Source organism: Myotis brandtii, unplaced genomic scaffold, assembly GCF_000412655.1.
Source record: "Myotis brandtii unplaced genomic scaffold, ASM41265v1 scaffold923, whole genome shotgun sequence".
Classification (NCBI taxonomy): Eukaryota; Metazoa; Chordata; class Mammalia; order Chiroptera; family Vespertilionidae; genus Myotis; species Myotis brandtii.
The window spans coordinates 2,295,587-2,311,169 of record NW_005371804.1 but is presented as its reverse complement, the minus strand read 5'-3'; the positions used below and the strand labels follow the sequence as shown (position 1 = coordinate 2,311,169).

At 54.0% G+C, this 15,583-nt stretch overlaps 1 protein-coding gene and 1 pseudogene across 1 annotated transcript in view; both read right to left on the bottom strand.

The window, feature by feature from the left end:
* The window catches only part of CRYAA (crystallin, alpha A), a gene marked incomplete at its 3' end in the record, with an annotated part of 4,160 nt that extends 421 nt beyond the window's left edge, over positions 1–3,739 (bottom strand). The window contains exons 1-3 of the mRNA XM_014532913.1: positions 3,480–3,739; positions 3,149–3,217; positions 1,024–1,146 (exon numbers count right to left, since the gene is read on the bottom strand). Coding sequence (XP_014388399.1) covers positions 1,024–1,146; positions 3,149–3,217; positions 3,480–3,668 — 381 coding nt within the window. The remainder of the gene's footprint in view (positions 1–1,023; positions 1,147–3,148; positions 3,218–3,479) is intronic.
* A 4,987-nt stretch (positions 3,740–8,726) lies between these two features.
* LOC102253275 lies at positions 8,727–10,167 on the bottom strand (annotated as a pseudogene).
* Between the last annotated feature and the right edge of the window lie 5,416 nt (positions 10,168–15,583).

Here is a 15,583-nt window from a genome sequence, read left to right as displayed (position 1 = left end):
ACTCCCCCACCCCCACTCCCCCCACCCTGCACAGCGGTCCTGCCCTGCCCGGGCCCTTCGCTGCTGAGGAGCTGGCTCCTCTCACTAATCTCCCTCTGAAATCTCATGGAAGGTTCTGTTCCTGCCCCGGGTCAGGGTGTCCCTGTACCTGTGACCCTACAGACCGCTTGGGCTCGGGGTCCCTGGACCCCCTGAGGGTCAGAAAGCCCCACCTGAGCTCAGGAACCCACTCTCCCGGACGCGCTAGCCCACATTCGCCCCCTGGGCCGCGTCCCTCCTCCAGGTGGGAAGGTGAGAACCCGCAGGGGAGGGCGTCCTGGGGCTGAGCTGGCTAAACAAGTGGCATGGACAGCGCCTCCCCTCCTCCCCCAACACCCACGGCTCCTCCAGCCGTTGAAGGACCCTGGTCTCTGACCCCGGCCACAAGAAGCTGGTGCTGCCAGCATGGTGCCCACAGGCTCCACGTCCTGTCCACTTCACGTGGGGACAGTGCATGCCTGTGACCACCCGTGGGCCCCTCCCGGCTCTGCCGGAGACCCTGCCCCCACCAGCTCCAGTGCCCAGGCACCCTTACACCTCACCCCGCCTTGGCTGCGGGACTGGGCAGGCCAAGGGCCTCCCTGAGCCTGGCCCTGCCACCAGCCAACTCAAGATAACGGGGCGCTGGTCGTGAAGGGCTGCCAAGAGGTGACCGTGTAAACACACACAAAGCGTCTGCAGCACCGATGAATGCGGGCTCCGCTGTCGTCACCGCTCGCCCTCCAAAGCTGGGCGCATGACAAAACCTGAGCTCGCCAGCTTGGTGCTCGGCATTTCAGCGGGTCCGTCCTAATCCCACCCCATCGAGCACACAGGTGGTCTGAAGGGAGCAGGACAGCCCCAGGCGTTCGCCAGGCTGCTGAGCCTGCGAGGGCTCAGAGCCCTGCCCCCCTGAGTGGCAGTTACGCTGAGGACAGGACACCCCTCCTGGAGAAGCCTGGATCCCGGAGCCCTGGGGCGGCCCTCTCACGGCTCGGGGCTCACCTGCCTCTCGCTGTGCTTGCCGTGGATCTCCACGAAGTCCTCCTGCACCTTCACGGTGAGGTCCTCCGGGGAGAAGTGCTTCACGTCCAGGAAGATGGCAAACTTGTCCCGGTCGGATCGGACCTGGAACCCAAACGCTCATGTGGGCCTCCCTGGGCCGAGGCTCGGGGAGGGGACTGGCTGCTGTGGTCCCTGCCGGGCCGCGGCCAGAGTGACCAGGGTGGAGTGGCCGGCGGCTCCGTCCCCAGTTATCAGGACAGACACTGCAGGTCACAGCGCTGGCCTCTCCTTAGACCAGGGGTGGGCAAACTTTTTGACTCGAGGGCCACAATGGGTTCTTAAACTGGACCGGAGGGCCGGAACAAAAGCATGGATGGAGTGTTTGTGTGAACTAATATAAATTCAAAGTAAACATCATTACATAAAAGGGTACGGTTTTTTTTTTTTAGTTTGCCCACGGCTGCCTTAGACACACGCAGGGGACCAGGGACCGGGGCTGTGTGGACACTCGGCTGACAGCCAGACCTGGGTGCAAGGCGGTGGTGTCTGCGGATGTCTGGTTGGTAGCGGGCCTGCTGCCCGGTTGCAGCCGGGCAGCTGCTGTGGGCTGGCTGGCTGGTTGGCTACTGGTTGGCTGGCTGGTTGGTTGGTTGGTTGGGTAAGGTTGGTTGTTGGCTGGCTGTCTGGGTAGGTGGACCTAGCACCTGGACTAAAGCCGCTACCCTGGCTTCCCCTGACCGCCATCAACAGCCTGGGGCCCTGTCCTTTCCCATCGACTGGCCTCGCCCAACAGCCCACGAGGTGGCCGCCACCTGCACACAGAGCACTTCCGGGCGCTGCTCCTCCTCACGCAGAACCAGTGTTTAGGCCAGCCGTGGGCAAACTACGGCCCGCGGGCCGGATGCCCGTTTGAAATGAATAAAACAACAACAACAAAAAAGACCGTACCCTTTTATGTAATGATGTTTACTTTGAATTTATATTAGTTCACACAAACACTCCATCCATGCTTTTGTTCCGGCCCTCCGGTCCAGTTTAAGAACCCATTGTGGCCCTCGAGTCAAAAAGTTTGCCCACCCCTGGTTTAGGCTGTTCTGGCCGCTGGGGTAGATCCGCGTGTGTCAGCTCTGGGCAGGCCTGCGTTCAGACCAGGGTGGGGACTGCCCAGCCCTCGGGCCGCATAAGGCCCCTGGAATCGTTTGGTCTGGCCCTGCTACTAGTAAGGCATTAGGGGTGAGTTCATGAAACGTTCGACCAAATAGAGCAGGCTAATATTTAAGTTGATCATTCTGTATGGCCGCGAGTGATGTTATAAATACCCAAATGGCCCCTGGCAGGAGAAAGGTCCCACCCCCGGTTTAGAAGGTGGGCGGACCTGGCACCCAGCACTCGGGGCCTGGGGTCCGCTCTCGCTGCCTTTCCTTTGGGCCTGGCCTTGGGCACCTGGGCCGGTGCGGGATGAGCCCACTCTGTGCCTCTCCGCTGGCCGCCCAGGGCTCCCGTAGGCCCTCCGCTGGGGACCTGGGCAGCACCCGCCTGTGGGGAGCCGATATAGGGTTAAGCCGCGGACTGACCTGTTGGCAAAGTCACAAACAAGTCCCAGCTTAGAGGGCACAGTCCTCTTAAGCATAATTAGGCTTGACCTTATGAGGCTCCCTAGATCTTATCTGGGAAGCTAATGGGCTGAGGGAAGTGCAGCAAGAACAAGAACAAAAACAAGTGAAACTCACAAGAACAGTGTAACTATGGTAACCACTACCTTGTTTACCTCTGACTATAAAATAAAGGCTCAGTTTGCCTCCGGATCTCTCTCTGTGGCCTCAGCCAGGCACAGGAAGATCCACGGAGACTAAAGAGAGCTAGAGAGCTATGAACGCTGTCTCCGTGTAAATCATTCTTCGCCGACTCTGTCCACACCTTTGGGAACCCCTGGCCCGCTGGGCCTGGACCCCGGCACCCCAATATTTCCAAATTATCTCTTGTCTCTTCTCTTTCATTTGTGTGCGGCTCCTCTTCCAGATCCTGAACCCTGAATCACACGGGACGTGGAGGGAAACATTTACAACACGCCCCCACCCAGGCTTCTGCTGCTGAACACACAGCTCACGTCGGCCATCGAACTTGCCTTGGTGGGGTTGCTCTTGGGGCTTCCAGCATGTGGTTGGTGTATTACAAACCACATATGGGTCATGAGCTGATGGAGGAAAAGACAGCGGTCGGGTCCAGGCTGGCTCCCTCTCGACCCCTCTCCGGAGGCACAGGAGTCTCTGCTGTAGGGGGCGCCCAACGGGCCTCTGCCGTCAGGAGGGACTGGGGCGAGGGGGGAAGCGCCCCGCAGCTGTCCCATGCACGCCACACAGTGAGAGGAGAGCTCGGAGCTCCAGGGCAGCCCTCGGAAATCCCAGCCACTGGTCCTCCAGGCACCCTGCCCAGCCCTCCCCGACCACCCGCCTCACCTCAGAGATGCCAGAGTCCAGCACGGTGCGGAACAGGGACTGGCGGTAGTAGGGGCTGACGGTGGAGGACAGGAAGGGCAGCAGGTCGCACTCGAAGAGGCCCTCGCCGAAAAACTGGTCGAAGAGCCGGCTGGGGTGGAAGGGGCCCAGGGCGCGCCTGAACCAGGGGTGCTGGATGGCGATATCCATGGTGGGCGTCGGGGCTGCAGGACCCGGGACTCAGCAGGCCTCTGGGTGGCACAGTGGGGAGCTGGGCGCGGGGCCCTTCCTATATACGCCTGGGAAAGGATGCAGGCGTCAGGGGATTCGTCCGAAAGCGTGAGCTCATGAGGGAGGCTGTCCAGTCAGCAGAAACGGGGCCTGGCTGAGAGCCCGGGCACTGACCTGCAGGCACCCCCAGCAGCGGCTCTCCTAGCGGCTCTCGGCCACCCCTCGGCCACCCCTCGCCTGGGGGACAGTGAAGGCTCATCCCTGCCACCGGATGCATTCCCGCCGTCTGCCTGTGTGGTCCTGTGTGGTCAGGGCCACCCTCCCTGTGGTGCTCAGCCCCGTGTCACAGACAAGGAAACTAAGACACAAGGCTAGACACGTGGTCCCCGACCCCACAGCTACCAGGTGAGGGCACAGTTTTTCAAAACAGAATTACCTCTATCACTTCTTCCTGCCAACAAAAGTTATGCACATTTGTAATTAAGAAATTTGTAATTTCTGTCTCAGGAAAGACAGGAAATACCACGCAATGAAAGGGCCTGTCATTCCGGCCCGGGGGTCCCTATCGTGGCGTCTGTGTGCATCCAGAGGGCCGGCAAGTTCACTGTTACGATCGTGGAACACCCCTGGACCTTCCTCCGTGGGTTCACCCTGGTGTCGACCCTGCTGATGTGTCCTTCCTGGGCATGACGTCCCTTAAACCAGGGCCCCGTCAGGCCTGCCACCGTCAGCCAACACAGTGATCGGCAAGGCCTGGCCCTTCTTGGCTTCTCTATGGCCTGTCCACTTATCGCTCAGGATGCCTTCCCCGAGGGGACCTGCCACCCATCAGCTTTTTTTAAAAAATATTTTTATTGATTTCAGAGAGGAAGGGAGAGGGAAAGAATGATAGAAACATCAATGATGAGAGAGAATCATTGATTGGATGCCTCCGGCATGCCCCCTACTGGGGATCGAACCCGCAACCCAGGCACGTGCCCCTGACCTGAATCGAACCTGGGACCCTTCAGTCCACAGGCCGACGCTCTATCCACTGAGCCAAACCAGCCAGGGCCATCTGTCAGCTTCTAGACGTTTGATGTTTCCCGGTGTTAGGGCTTTTGATGTTTGTCGGTAGCGTGGCCTCTGGGGAGCGTTGTACTAACTCACACCCACCCATAGCAAAGGAAAATGCCGTCCCCACCCCCTGGGAGCTTGGTGATGGGCAATCCAGACGGTGAGAAGTTTCTTACTCATCTTTGTGCCTCCCCAGTCAAACCCTGTGTGGGACGCACGCACCCTCACGGCCACCCTCGCAGGCCGTCCCCGTCGCAGTGTCTCCCAGCCCCGCTCAGCCTGCCCTCAGCAGCTTGGCATTCTGCAGCCCCGGCGCTGACTCGGTCCCCCTCACACAAAGGCCGCTATGTGCTTGGTCTGCAGGATTCCCGTGAGGCCAGCAGTCTGCCGCGCAGGCACAAAGCCCAGCACCTGATTTTCCACCCCAGGGCCCAGCAGGGCTCACCCACAAATCCGCACTCTGTAGGTGATGGGCATTGCTGTGGGTCAGCAGGAATGCATTCAGCTAACCCGACTCCGTGAGGTCGGCAGGCTGTCTGGACAGCCCACTGCCAACCCTACCACGACCCACCATGTCCTAGAAGCTGGCCATGCCCTGCCAGCCCCTTCCAGGACAATCATTTAGCTATTTATCCATCTATCTTTCATCTATCATCTATCTATCTATCTATCTATCTATCTATCTATCTATCTATCTATCTTTCATCTATCTATCTATCATTTGTCTATCCATCTGTCTATCATCTGCATATTTCCCATCTATCTATTTATCTGTCATCTAGCTAGCTAGCTGTCATCTGACCTCCTTCTTTGAGAAACTCAGTCTTTGTTCTTGGCCTTCCACTGACTGAATGAGGCCCACCCATCATACAGATTATGGCAGGGAATCTGCTTTCCTTGGAGTCACTGACTTACACGTGAATCTCATATTACACACCTTCACACGGCAGCATCTAGACGTGTTCGACCATATAGGTGGGCCCCACAGCCCAGCCAAGGTGACAAGTTACATTAGCCATCACTCTTGGGGGACCTCGTTGCTATTCTCAAAGCCGTGGGGAAGGTGAGTGCTAGAGCTGAGGACAGGCCCCCTTATGTTACGGCTGCTGAGAAATCGCCAGAACCCACAGCAGCTGCAGAGAGATGACGGTGATTCTCGGAGGAGTCGGTGTCAACCTGCTCGAGCTGGGAGCTGTCTGGGGACTCCCACGTGAGGAGAAGAAACACAAGCGGCCCCCTGGCGCCTGGAACCAACCTGGCCCTCGTGGCCAGACCCAGTGGGTCCCTTGGGATGAAACCTCCCAGACTCAAGCCCAGATAAGGCTGCTCCAGACGTGATGGAAGGAGGCATAGCTGGGCCGCTGGTGATTGTGTCCAAGCCCAGAAGCAAGGTCGCTGTGCACTCACAAATCCCACCCACCTCCTCTCTTGCTAATGACGACCCACACTTCTGCTTTACCCGGCAAACTTGCCATCGTCCAGTCAGGTCGCCCATGGCCCCACCCGAACGTCTCTCCATGTTGCTAAGTCCAGCGTCTGTTCTCAGGCCTCTCCTGGTCCTGCTGCTGGGCAGCTGGCCAGCTGGTCACTCCCCCTTCTCAACGTGCCATCTCCACCAGGCTTCTTAGGGCCCACAGTGTCCTGCTCCTCCTCCCACCTCAGAGCTCCCTCCTCAGGGTCTTCTCCTAGTCCCAGCCATCAATATTGGGGCACCCCAAGGATGAGTGCTTGCACCCCTCTCCTTTCTATCCACACTCCTGCCAGGTCAATCTCATCAAGTTGAATTCTCCAAATGCTGCTGGATTCTGAGCTCCCCACTGTGTGTCTGTCTGGGGTGTTTGTTATGCAGCATTACCACAGCAATAGCTGACTGATACACAAGGACTTCCTCCCATGACATTTCACATCCTCCTTCCCTGTTTTAAGTTTATTCCTTAACGTGCAATATACTTATTATCTGCCTTCCCTGCTAAGAGGTAAGCTCCATGAGGACAGCAACTGTTTTGTTCACCACCAGATCTCTGACACTCCACAGAGGAGGCATTGATTGGATGGATGACTAAATGGATGTGATGGGTCTGACATAGAAGTCTTGGGTGCAATGGGAGCCTATAGGGGAGCCATTAACCAGGCCCTCGAGGTCAGCGTGGGCTTTCCAGAGGAAGCAACAGCAATCTCAGGCAGCCACAGGACCCACCAAGAGGAGGGTCCTAGAGATTATTCCTGTCACCCAAGTGGGGAAAGCCACCTGGAATAGGTAGGAGTGGGTGGTGGTCATTAGGAGAAGGGGAAACAAAATGACCCGTGTACATGATCAAGGCTCCCACAGTGGGCGAGCTCTCCCATGAGTCTGCCTCTCAAGCCACTTCTGTGTAAATACTGGTGTAACTGCATTTTTATAAGCAGCTACTATGCGCTATGCTAACTGAACACAACCACAAAAAAGGCAGCTCCTGCCTTCAGAGAGCCTTAGCCCCATAGGAGAGGCAGACTGTCAGTCAGGGAGAAACATAAGCAAGAACAGAGACAGGACAGAGACAGAGAGGTGAGTGCCGAGTCCACACTTCGCAGGGCAGGCCAGTGGGCTGGAAGATCAGGCTGGGTCCATGCTGCAGGCTTGAGGCAGAATTTCTTCTTCCCCAGAAAAACTTGGGTTTTGCTTTTAAGACCTTTTTCTCTTTTTATTTTATTTTTTTTTTTTTATTGATTTTTTACAGAGAGGAAGGGAGAGGGATAGAGAGTTAGAAACATCGATCAGCTGCCTCCTGCGCGCCCCCCACTGGGGATGTGCCCGCAACCAAGGTACATGCCCTTGACCGGAATCGAACCTGGGACCCTTCAGTCCGCAGGCCAACGCTCTATCCACTGAGCCAAACTGGTTACGGCTTTTTCTTTTTAAAAAAAAATTTTTTTTATTGATTTAAGAAAGGAAGGGAGAGGGAGAGAGAAACATCAATGAATGATGAGAATCTTTCATTGGTGGCTTCCTGCACTCTCCCTACTGGAAAATTGAGCCTGCAGCCCGGACATGCGCCCTGACCAGGAATCAAACCATGACCTCCTAATTCATAGGTCGACGCTCAATCACTGAGCCACACCGGCCGGGCTTAAGACCTTTTCGACCGATTGAATGAGGCCCATCCGAAGAACCTAGATTCGTCGCTTTCACTTAAAGGTGGTAGATGTTAATTAACCACATCTACACAAGACCTTCCCAGCAACAGCCCGCTGAGCGATTCAACCACTGGGGATGGTGTAGCCTGACCCTCTGTGGTGGTGATGGTCACACAGCAATGTGACTGCACTTTGTGCACAGAACAGTACACTAGAAAGGGCAAAACACTGGATTTTATATCATGTATATTTTACCACAATTTTGAAACACTGACCATCACAGCTCTGATCCACGAGTGTGGATGCCTGAGGACCACCCAGGAGGCGTGGACAAACGCACCAGGAGCCCAGAAGACAGCCCTCGCGCCAGGGATGGCTGTGGCTAAAGTCGGTTCCACGTTGCAAATATCATTTTGCAGCAACTGCTGAGCTGTTTTCAGGAGACACAGCAATGGGTGCCGCAGCCCCAGCGTGTCCCCGTCTTCCCCTCACAGCACAGCCACAGCTGGCTCTCTTTCCCATTTTTAACCAGCTGTTCAGCAGACTCATGCCCCCTCCTAGACGACTGTGCCCTCACCCTCCGACCCCTCCGATGCTGGCGCCTTCATTCTGCTTTGGCAGCTCTCCCGAAACAGAGTCCGGCTGGCAGGGGTTCCGGTCCTTGCCTTTGACCATCTCAGGACATAGTTTAGGGCCAGAGAGGAAGGGAGAGAGAGAGAGATAGAAACATCAATGATGAGAGAGAATCAGCTCAGGTCAGGTCAGATTTTGCAGCAACTTAAATCTTAGCACCAAACTTATAAGGGGAAAAAAAAAAACCTTTCCGATTTATTTATTTATTTGTTTGTTTATTTGTTTTTAGCGGGGAAAGGAGCATTGATGTTGTTTATATCAAATGTCAGATCTGCAATAAATTATAATTACAAACAGGAACACCATCTCATTTATACGAATGGAATTTGAAGTTACTGGGGGGAAAGGACATAGAATTCTTTTCCATTTGGAATGACAAGGCTTATCTATAACACTTCAACAATTCCGGCGACTCTGAAATTTGTAAATAGCAGGGGAGTTCACCATTTCTTTCTTCACCTTCACCTTCCGAGTTTTATCCAGAAGATCTTTGCGTGTTTGAATTTTCTGTGCAATGATGAACAATTTCCTCTCGCATTCAATCCGCTGTGTCAGGCAGTTATATTGCTTTTGCCTTTCTTTAGCTATCTGCTTAAGTCGAGTCTGATGAGTAACTCCCTTCATTCCTCCTTCTGCAAGGTCTCTATGCGGGAGCGGGGGTGTCTATTAAAGACTCTGTCCACTAACTCCGGGGCAGTTCGCAGGCGAGTTGCAATGTCAAACCGTTCAACTTCCTTTTTAGTGTCAAAAAAGAACACATGCTTATTCTGTTGCTTCCCCCTGGAAATCCAGCAGGTGGAGCTCTTTGTCTTTTGATTTCCTTAGCTTCTGCAACCCTTTTCATTTCTATATATTTGACATCCTGAGTTCTCCTCAATTTCACCTGTTCTGGAGTTACTTCTTCCTTCGTCTCCGGGATAACATGAACTCCATCCTGGAGTTTAACTCGAGTCATTTTATAGTAGAATTCATCTGGATTTTTTTCAAGAGCTTTCTTTCGAAGAGCTCTGAGGTATTCTTGCTTTTTCCAGGAGTCATTTGCACGAAGTTTGTAATCTTTCTTTTTCTCCAGCAGGCCCAGATGTTTTCAAAAGCCAGGCTGGCTTCGCTCTTGGTGTTCCAGCTGTCGGGACCGCTGCCTTCCGAAAAGCTGATGACATAGCTGCTCACGCCTGGGAAAGTTCAGTAGACAACGCTGGTGCCTCACCACTTCAGTCTCGCGGTCCACTGAACCTACAGGAAACAGGCCTAGCCGCCCCTTTCCGTTTTTAGAATTTTTACATTTCAGAATTCCAAATAAGGGACTGTGGATCTTTTCTACCAGAAAATCAAGGAAAAGATAGAACTGTTGTCTTCAAAGAGCCCACAGTCAATATCTAATTAGAGCCCAATTCAGTGATAAAAGTAGCTATTGTTAAGTGAACACTTACTAAGTGCCAAGCTCTGTACCACTCTCAAAGGCAGGAGTTACTAATCCCATTAGTAAACTAGAGGCCCAGTGCACGAATTCGTGCATGGGTGGGGTCCCTCTGGGTGGCCTGCAGGGATCGGGCCAAACCCCGCAGTCCAAAGCTGCCTGCAGCTCCTCCCTGCCGCTTCCGCTCATCCAAGCCCCACCGTGCCTGCCGCAGGCTCATGCCCAATCAGTCCAGATCAGGAGAGGCTCACACTCCCATAGCAGCACTCGCCAGCCATGAGCCCTGTGTCTGGTGCCCTCCCAAGGGGAGTGGCCTGCAGGATTGGGTTGAAAACGGTGCTCTGACATCCCCCGAGGGGTCCCGGATTGTGAGAGGGCGCAGGCCAGGCTGAGGGACACCACCAGTGCCCGATCGGCCAGGGAGGGACCATGGAAGGGCTACAGGGCATGTCTGGCCCATCTTGCTCAGTCTAGGTCAATCAGCCAGACCCCAGCAGCAAGCTAACCTATCAGTTGGAGCATCTGCCCCTTGGTGGTCAGTGCACATCATAGCGACTGTCTGCCCCCTGGTGAACAGTGCATGTCATAGTAAGCAGTTGAGCAGCCATAGCATATCATTAGCATATTATGCTTTGATTGATTTTTCAGTTGTTCTGCCGTTCAGTCTATTTGCATATTACCCTTTTGTTATATAGGACTAGAGGCCCGGTGCACGAAATTCGGAGGGTATGTCCCTCAGCCCAGCCTGCACCCTCTCCAATCTGGGACCCCTCAAGGGATGTCTGACTGCCCGTTTAGAGATGTCCGACTGGCCGGTGTGGAATCGGGCCTAAATGGGCAGTCAGACATCCCTCTCACAATTTAGGACTGCTGGCTCCCAACCACTTGCCTGCGTGCCTGCCTAATTGCCCCTAACCGCTTCTGCCTGCCAGCCTGATCAGTCCCTAACCACTCCCCTGCCAGCCTGATCGACACCTAACTGCTCCCCTGCCGGCCCGATTGCCCCCAACTGCCCTCCCCTGCTGGCCTGGTCCTCTCTTGCTGCCCTCCCATACAGGCCTGGTCCCCCCCAAACTGCCCTCCTCCTGCTGGCCTGATCCCCCCCCCAACTGCCGTCCCCTGCTGGCCTGCTTGCCACCAAATGCCCTCCCCTGCTGGCCTGATTGCCCCCAAATGCCTTCCCCTGCTGGCCTGGTCCCCCTCAACTGCCCTCCTCCTGCTGGCCATCTTGTGTCCACATGGGGGCGGCCATCTTTGACTACATGGGGGTGGCCATCTTTGTGTTGGAGTGAGGGTCAATTTGCATATTACTCTTTTATTAGATAGGTTGGAAACTAAGTCCAGAGAAGTGCATAACCATGTGCTATAGATGGACTGTTTATAGCCCCAGAAATTTATTTGTTAAATTCTAACTCCCAATGTGGTGGCATTGGAGGTAGGGCCTCATGAATGGGGTTACTGCCCTTGTAAAAGAGACCCAGAGTGTTCCTTCGCCCCTTCTCCCATGTGAGGTCACAGTGAGAAGAAGAGGGAGGAATCTGCCGGTGCCTTGATCTGGGACTTTCTCCAGGACTGGGAGAAATCCATGTCTGTTGTCTAAGCCCTCAGCCTGAGCTAAGACAACAGTAGAGAGGGAGGGAGGGAAAGAGAGAGAGGACAAACAAAAACATCAATTGGCTGCCTCTTGCACATCCCCTTCTGGGGATCAAGCCCACAACCCGGGCCTGTGCCCCAACCAGGAATCAAACCAGCAGAGGGGCTGCTGTGGTCATGCAGGACACCCAGCATGGCCAAGAGGAGGAAGAAGAGCAGAGATGGTTGAAGCAGCCAAGGAATTAGAATGCGTGAGGGAGTAAGGGAGTCAGAAACCCAAGGACAACTCACATGGTTGAGGACCTTGTCAGGTCAACACAGCCCTAATCTCCTCTTCAGGACGCTTATGGTGTGGATGACTGACATCCACTCCATCTGTTGTTAGTTGATAAGCAGTTGGCATCCCAGCTGCTGAGAGCCCCCACTGGGGCTCACGGATGAACAAGTGGAGAAGCAACTGCAGCAAGGGGACACTGAGACCCCGAATACTGAGAGTGTGTGCAGACCACTGGAGAGGTTCGGTTTGGGTGAGGACTCTTTGCTAACTAAAATCTCTCCTAAGACCGCTGGGGCACTCAGTCCTGTCCTGGTGAGGCATTCTTCCTCTTTGGTTGGTCGCCTCCTGGTATAAAAAGGTACGTTTCGTATTAAATTTGGACTTTATTCCTCCATCTCCCCTCACCTGGAACAATGGTGCCATTAATCTGTCAGTCGTTTGGAGTATGTCTTGCTAATTAAGAGACATTATCCTGCATGCTATTGGCTTGTGAAATCCCCACAGTGAACCTGCGCTAAATAAATTGCTGGCAAAGACAGATTCGGTTTCTGAGCATAACACTGACTGCCTCCCGAAACAAAAACGAAACAAAACAGGCTACATCCGGGACCCTGAGGGACCCAAGGAATCCTCTTAACTTTGGGGGCTAAGATCCCTTTGGGAATCTGACAAAATTATGGACTATATTTGCTCCTAGAAAACAGACATACACTGAAATCTTGTATACACATGCCAGGGTTCCATACATACTTACATATGTTAACTCTACACTTATGAATCCCAAATATGCCACTCCACTGGGCCTCTCCCCTGAACTTCAGATGCCCCAATCCGGTAGCCAAATGTGGCTATTTAGATTTAAATCTAAATTAATGAAAAGTAAATAACATTTAAAATTCAGGGCCTTCATCATACTAGCCACATTTCAAGTGCTCAAGAGCCATATGTGGTCAGTGGCCATCATATCACTGGACAGCACAGATATAGAGCATATCTGTCATCACAGAACATTCCAGTGGACACTCTTATATACTAATGGTGGCTGGTCACGCCTACCCATGCTGTATTCATACCCATGCTGTATTAGTCAGAAGAGCTACAGTGAGGACCCTAAATATCTTCCTGTTAGGGTGCACATGAGACTTGGTTGGAAAGTTTGTAAGAAGGACATTCTGAGAAAAGGGAAGTGTGTGAAAGGCCACCTGCCCTGTATATCGGAATTCCGACTCAGGGGCATGCCAAAGGCGGTGCCCCTAGTTAGTTGACCTTTTCAAACAAGTCTGTGCACATGCAGACCCCGGTGTTTACTAAAATGCTTACGCTTAATCCTTGGATGCCCTTGCCTAGAGGACAATGTAAACATGTGTGTCCTCCAAGATTACTCACCCTATTGATTATATCTAAAGATAAACTGTATCTCAAACTGCTGTTACAATAAAAGGCTAACGAGACAGGCAATGGAGGCTGCCTGGTTGCTATAGCCAGGCCGTCCCTTAGCCTCTCTTTCACAGCAAACGCTGTGTTGGAGTAATCCATTCATCCGTCGCTCAGGGTCTGCTGGCCAGCCCAGCATCTTCCCAGGCCCCTTGCCTGCAGGGCAGTTCAGGGAGCAGACACTCCAAACCTGCTCTTTCAGAAGTGGCTTACATAACGTCACCTCATATTCCACGGGTCAAAGCAAGGTGCAGGGCCAAGTCCCAAGCAGTAGGTGGGTCATCACATGCCCTCTGTCTGTGGTGACCCAGGGGCAGGCAGGACAGGAAGGAAAGGCTGTGAAAAAATAACACGGTCCACACAGAGGCCAGACTACCCCAGATCAGTTGCTCCTCAGCCATTCCCTGCCTTGGTAGGTGCTGACTCTCCCTTGGCCACTGGAGGAGCAGTCTAGAAGCACAGGCCAGGACCTTGCCAATGCACTCACCGCCTTGCCAGCAACGCACAGAGGCAGCGACGGCGAGATTCCACTCAGACAGCAGAGGTGGGCAGCCACCCGGAGTTCCTAGTGTCACTGGGGTGCAGGGGGTCAGAGTGCAGCAGCAGGACCAGCAGGCTGCTCCCCAATCCAGTGCAGCAGCCATCTCAGCAATTTCCTTGTGAAGGGACCAAAGTTTTGCCACCTGAAGCTGCCTTTTGGGGATATTGATTTAAGCTGTTTGTCATTGAAAGTATTACATAGGTCCTCCATTTCCCCCCATTAACTCTTCCAGCCTGCTCCTACCCTTCCCCCCACCCGCCCCCCCCACACACACACCCCACCAGGCCCTCACCACCCCATTGCCTGTGTCCTGGGTTATGCATACATGCATACAAGTTCATTGGTTGATCTCTTCCCACGCACCCTCCCCTGCCTTCCCTCTGAGATTCAACAGTCTGCTCATGCTGCTGTGTGTCTGGGTCTATTTTTGGCCATCAGTTTATTGGGTTCATTAGATTCTACATATGGGTGAGATCATGTGATACTTGTCTTTCTCTGACTGATTTATTTCGCTCAGCATAATACTCTCCAGTAAGTGGTTTATAGAAACAAGCCTTTCACTCTCCCCCCTTTCCTGCCCAAGAAATTCAGAGAAACCTGTTTCAGGAAGGAGTTGTTGGGCTGCTGCTTAGCCTAACTTGAATTAAATATGGTGAATAAGAGGGCGTCAGGCAGGTGCCTGTTGGCTGGATATCTTGTCTCATTGTTTCTGAGTTGCCTAGCAAGGATTCGCCTGCCATGTGTGTTGGGCTCTTCAACTCCCTATAAACCAGCCACTCTCATTTCTGAAATCTAATCCCCCGTTCCCACCCCCTCCCCCTCCCTCCTTTGTCCAAATAATGTCTTATATACCCAATGTCGCCTCCCTGTCTTTGGAATTTTCCTGGCATTATCATGCCTAGGAGAATTCCCCCTGGAAATGTACATTAAACTTTGACTTTCTCCTGCTAATCTGTCTCTCTGTTCATCTGATTATTAGCTCAGTCTAGAAGTTAAACGGTGGGAGGAAAAGTATTAATATATATATTTTTAGCTCCCATGACTTTAAAACCCCTTTTAAACAGAAATGCATTCCCTCGCAGCGCTGGAGCCCGGGAGTGCGAGCTCAGGGTGTCTGCAGGGTGGGCCTTGGAGGTCTCCGCAGATTAGGACCCTGTCCTCACACAGCCCTACCCTCCTCTTCCCAAAAGGACACGCCCGATCGGACAGGGCCGCTCTATCAGCCTCATTCCAACCCATCACCTCCAACTACAGTCACCCGCGGGGGTGCTGGGCGTCAGGGCTCCCACATGAATTCGGGGGGACAACGGTCTGCAATCAGGAGGGGTGATCCTCTCTGTAGCCTGGCCCCCAGGACCCTGAGCACTACACCTGCCATCCGGCCCCGAATCAGGCCCCCTCGTGTCTCACCACCACAGCTCCTCCTCTCACCGCCATCTCCCCTCTGGTCTGTTCCTCTCAAACCCAAGCAGGACTCTAAGGACGTCGCCCAGGATTCTCCTCCCTCCCCGTGTTCAATCAGACACTCAGCTTAGCACTGCCAGGAAGAGACCGTTCAGACCACCTGAAAACAGGATGATCCCGGTCACCCGGGTGGGCCCCGCTTAGGAACCGGAGTCCTGACAAGGCCGAGGTCCCACGCGGCGCTGCTCCCGAGACCGGGGACGGCCGGGGGCGCCTCTGCTCCATTTCCCGCTTCCAAGGGCAGTGGAGGAGGGGTCTTCACCGAGGAAAGGTTCTAAAGGCAGTGCGGGTTCCCCGGGGAGGTGCGGGGAGGGAGGCGCGGCTGCACTTCTCCGAGCTCCGCGGACCCAGCCCCGCGCGACTGC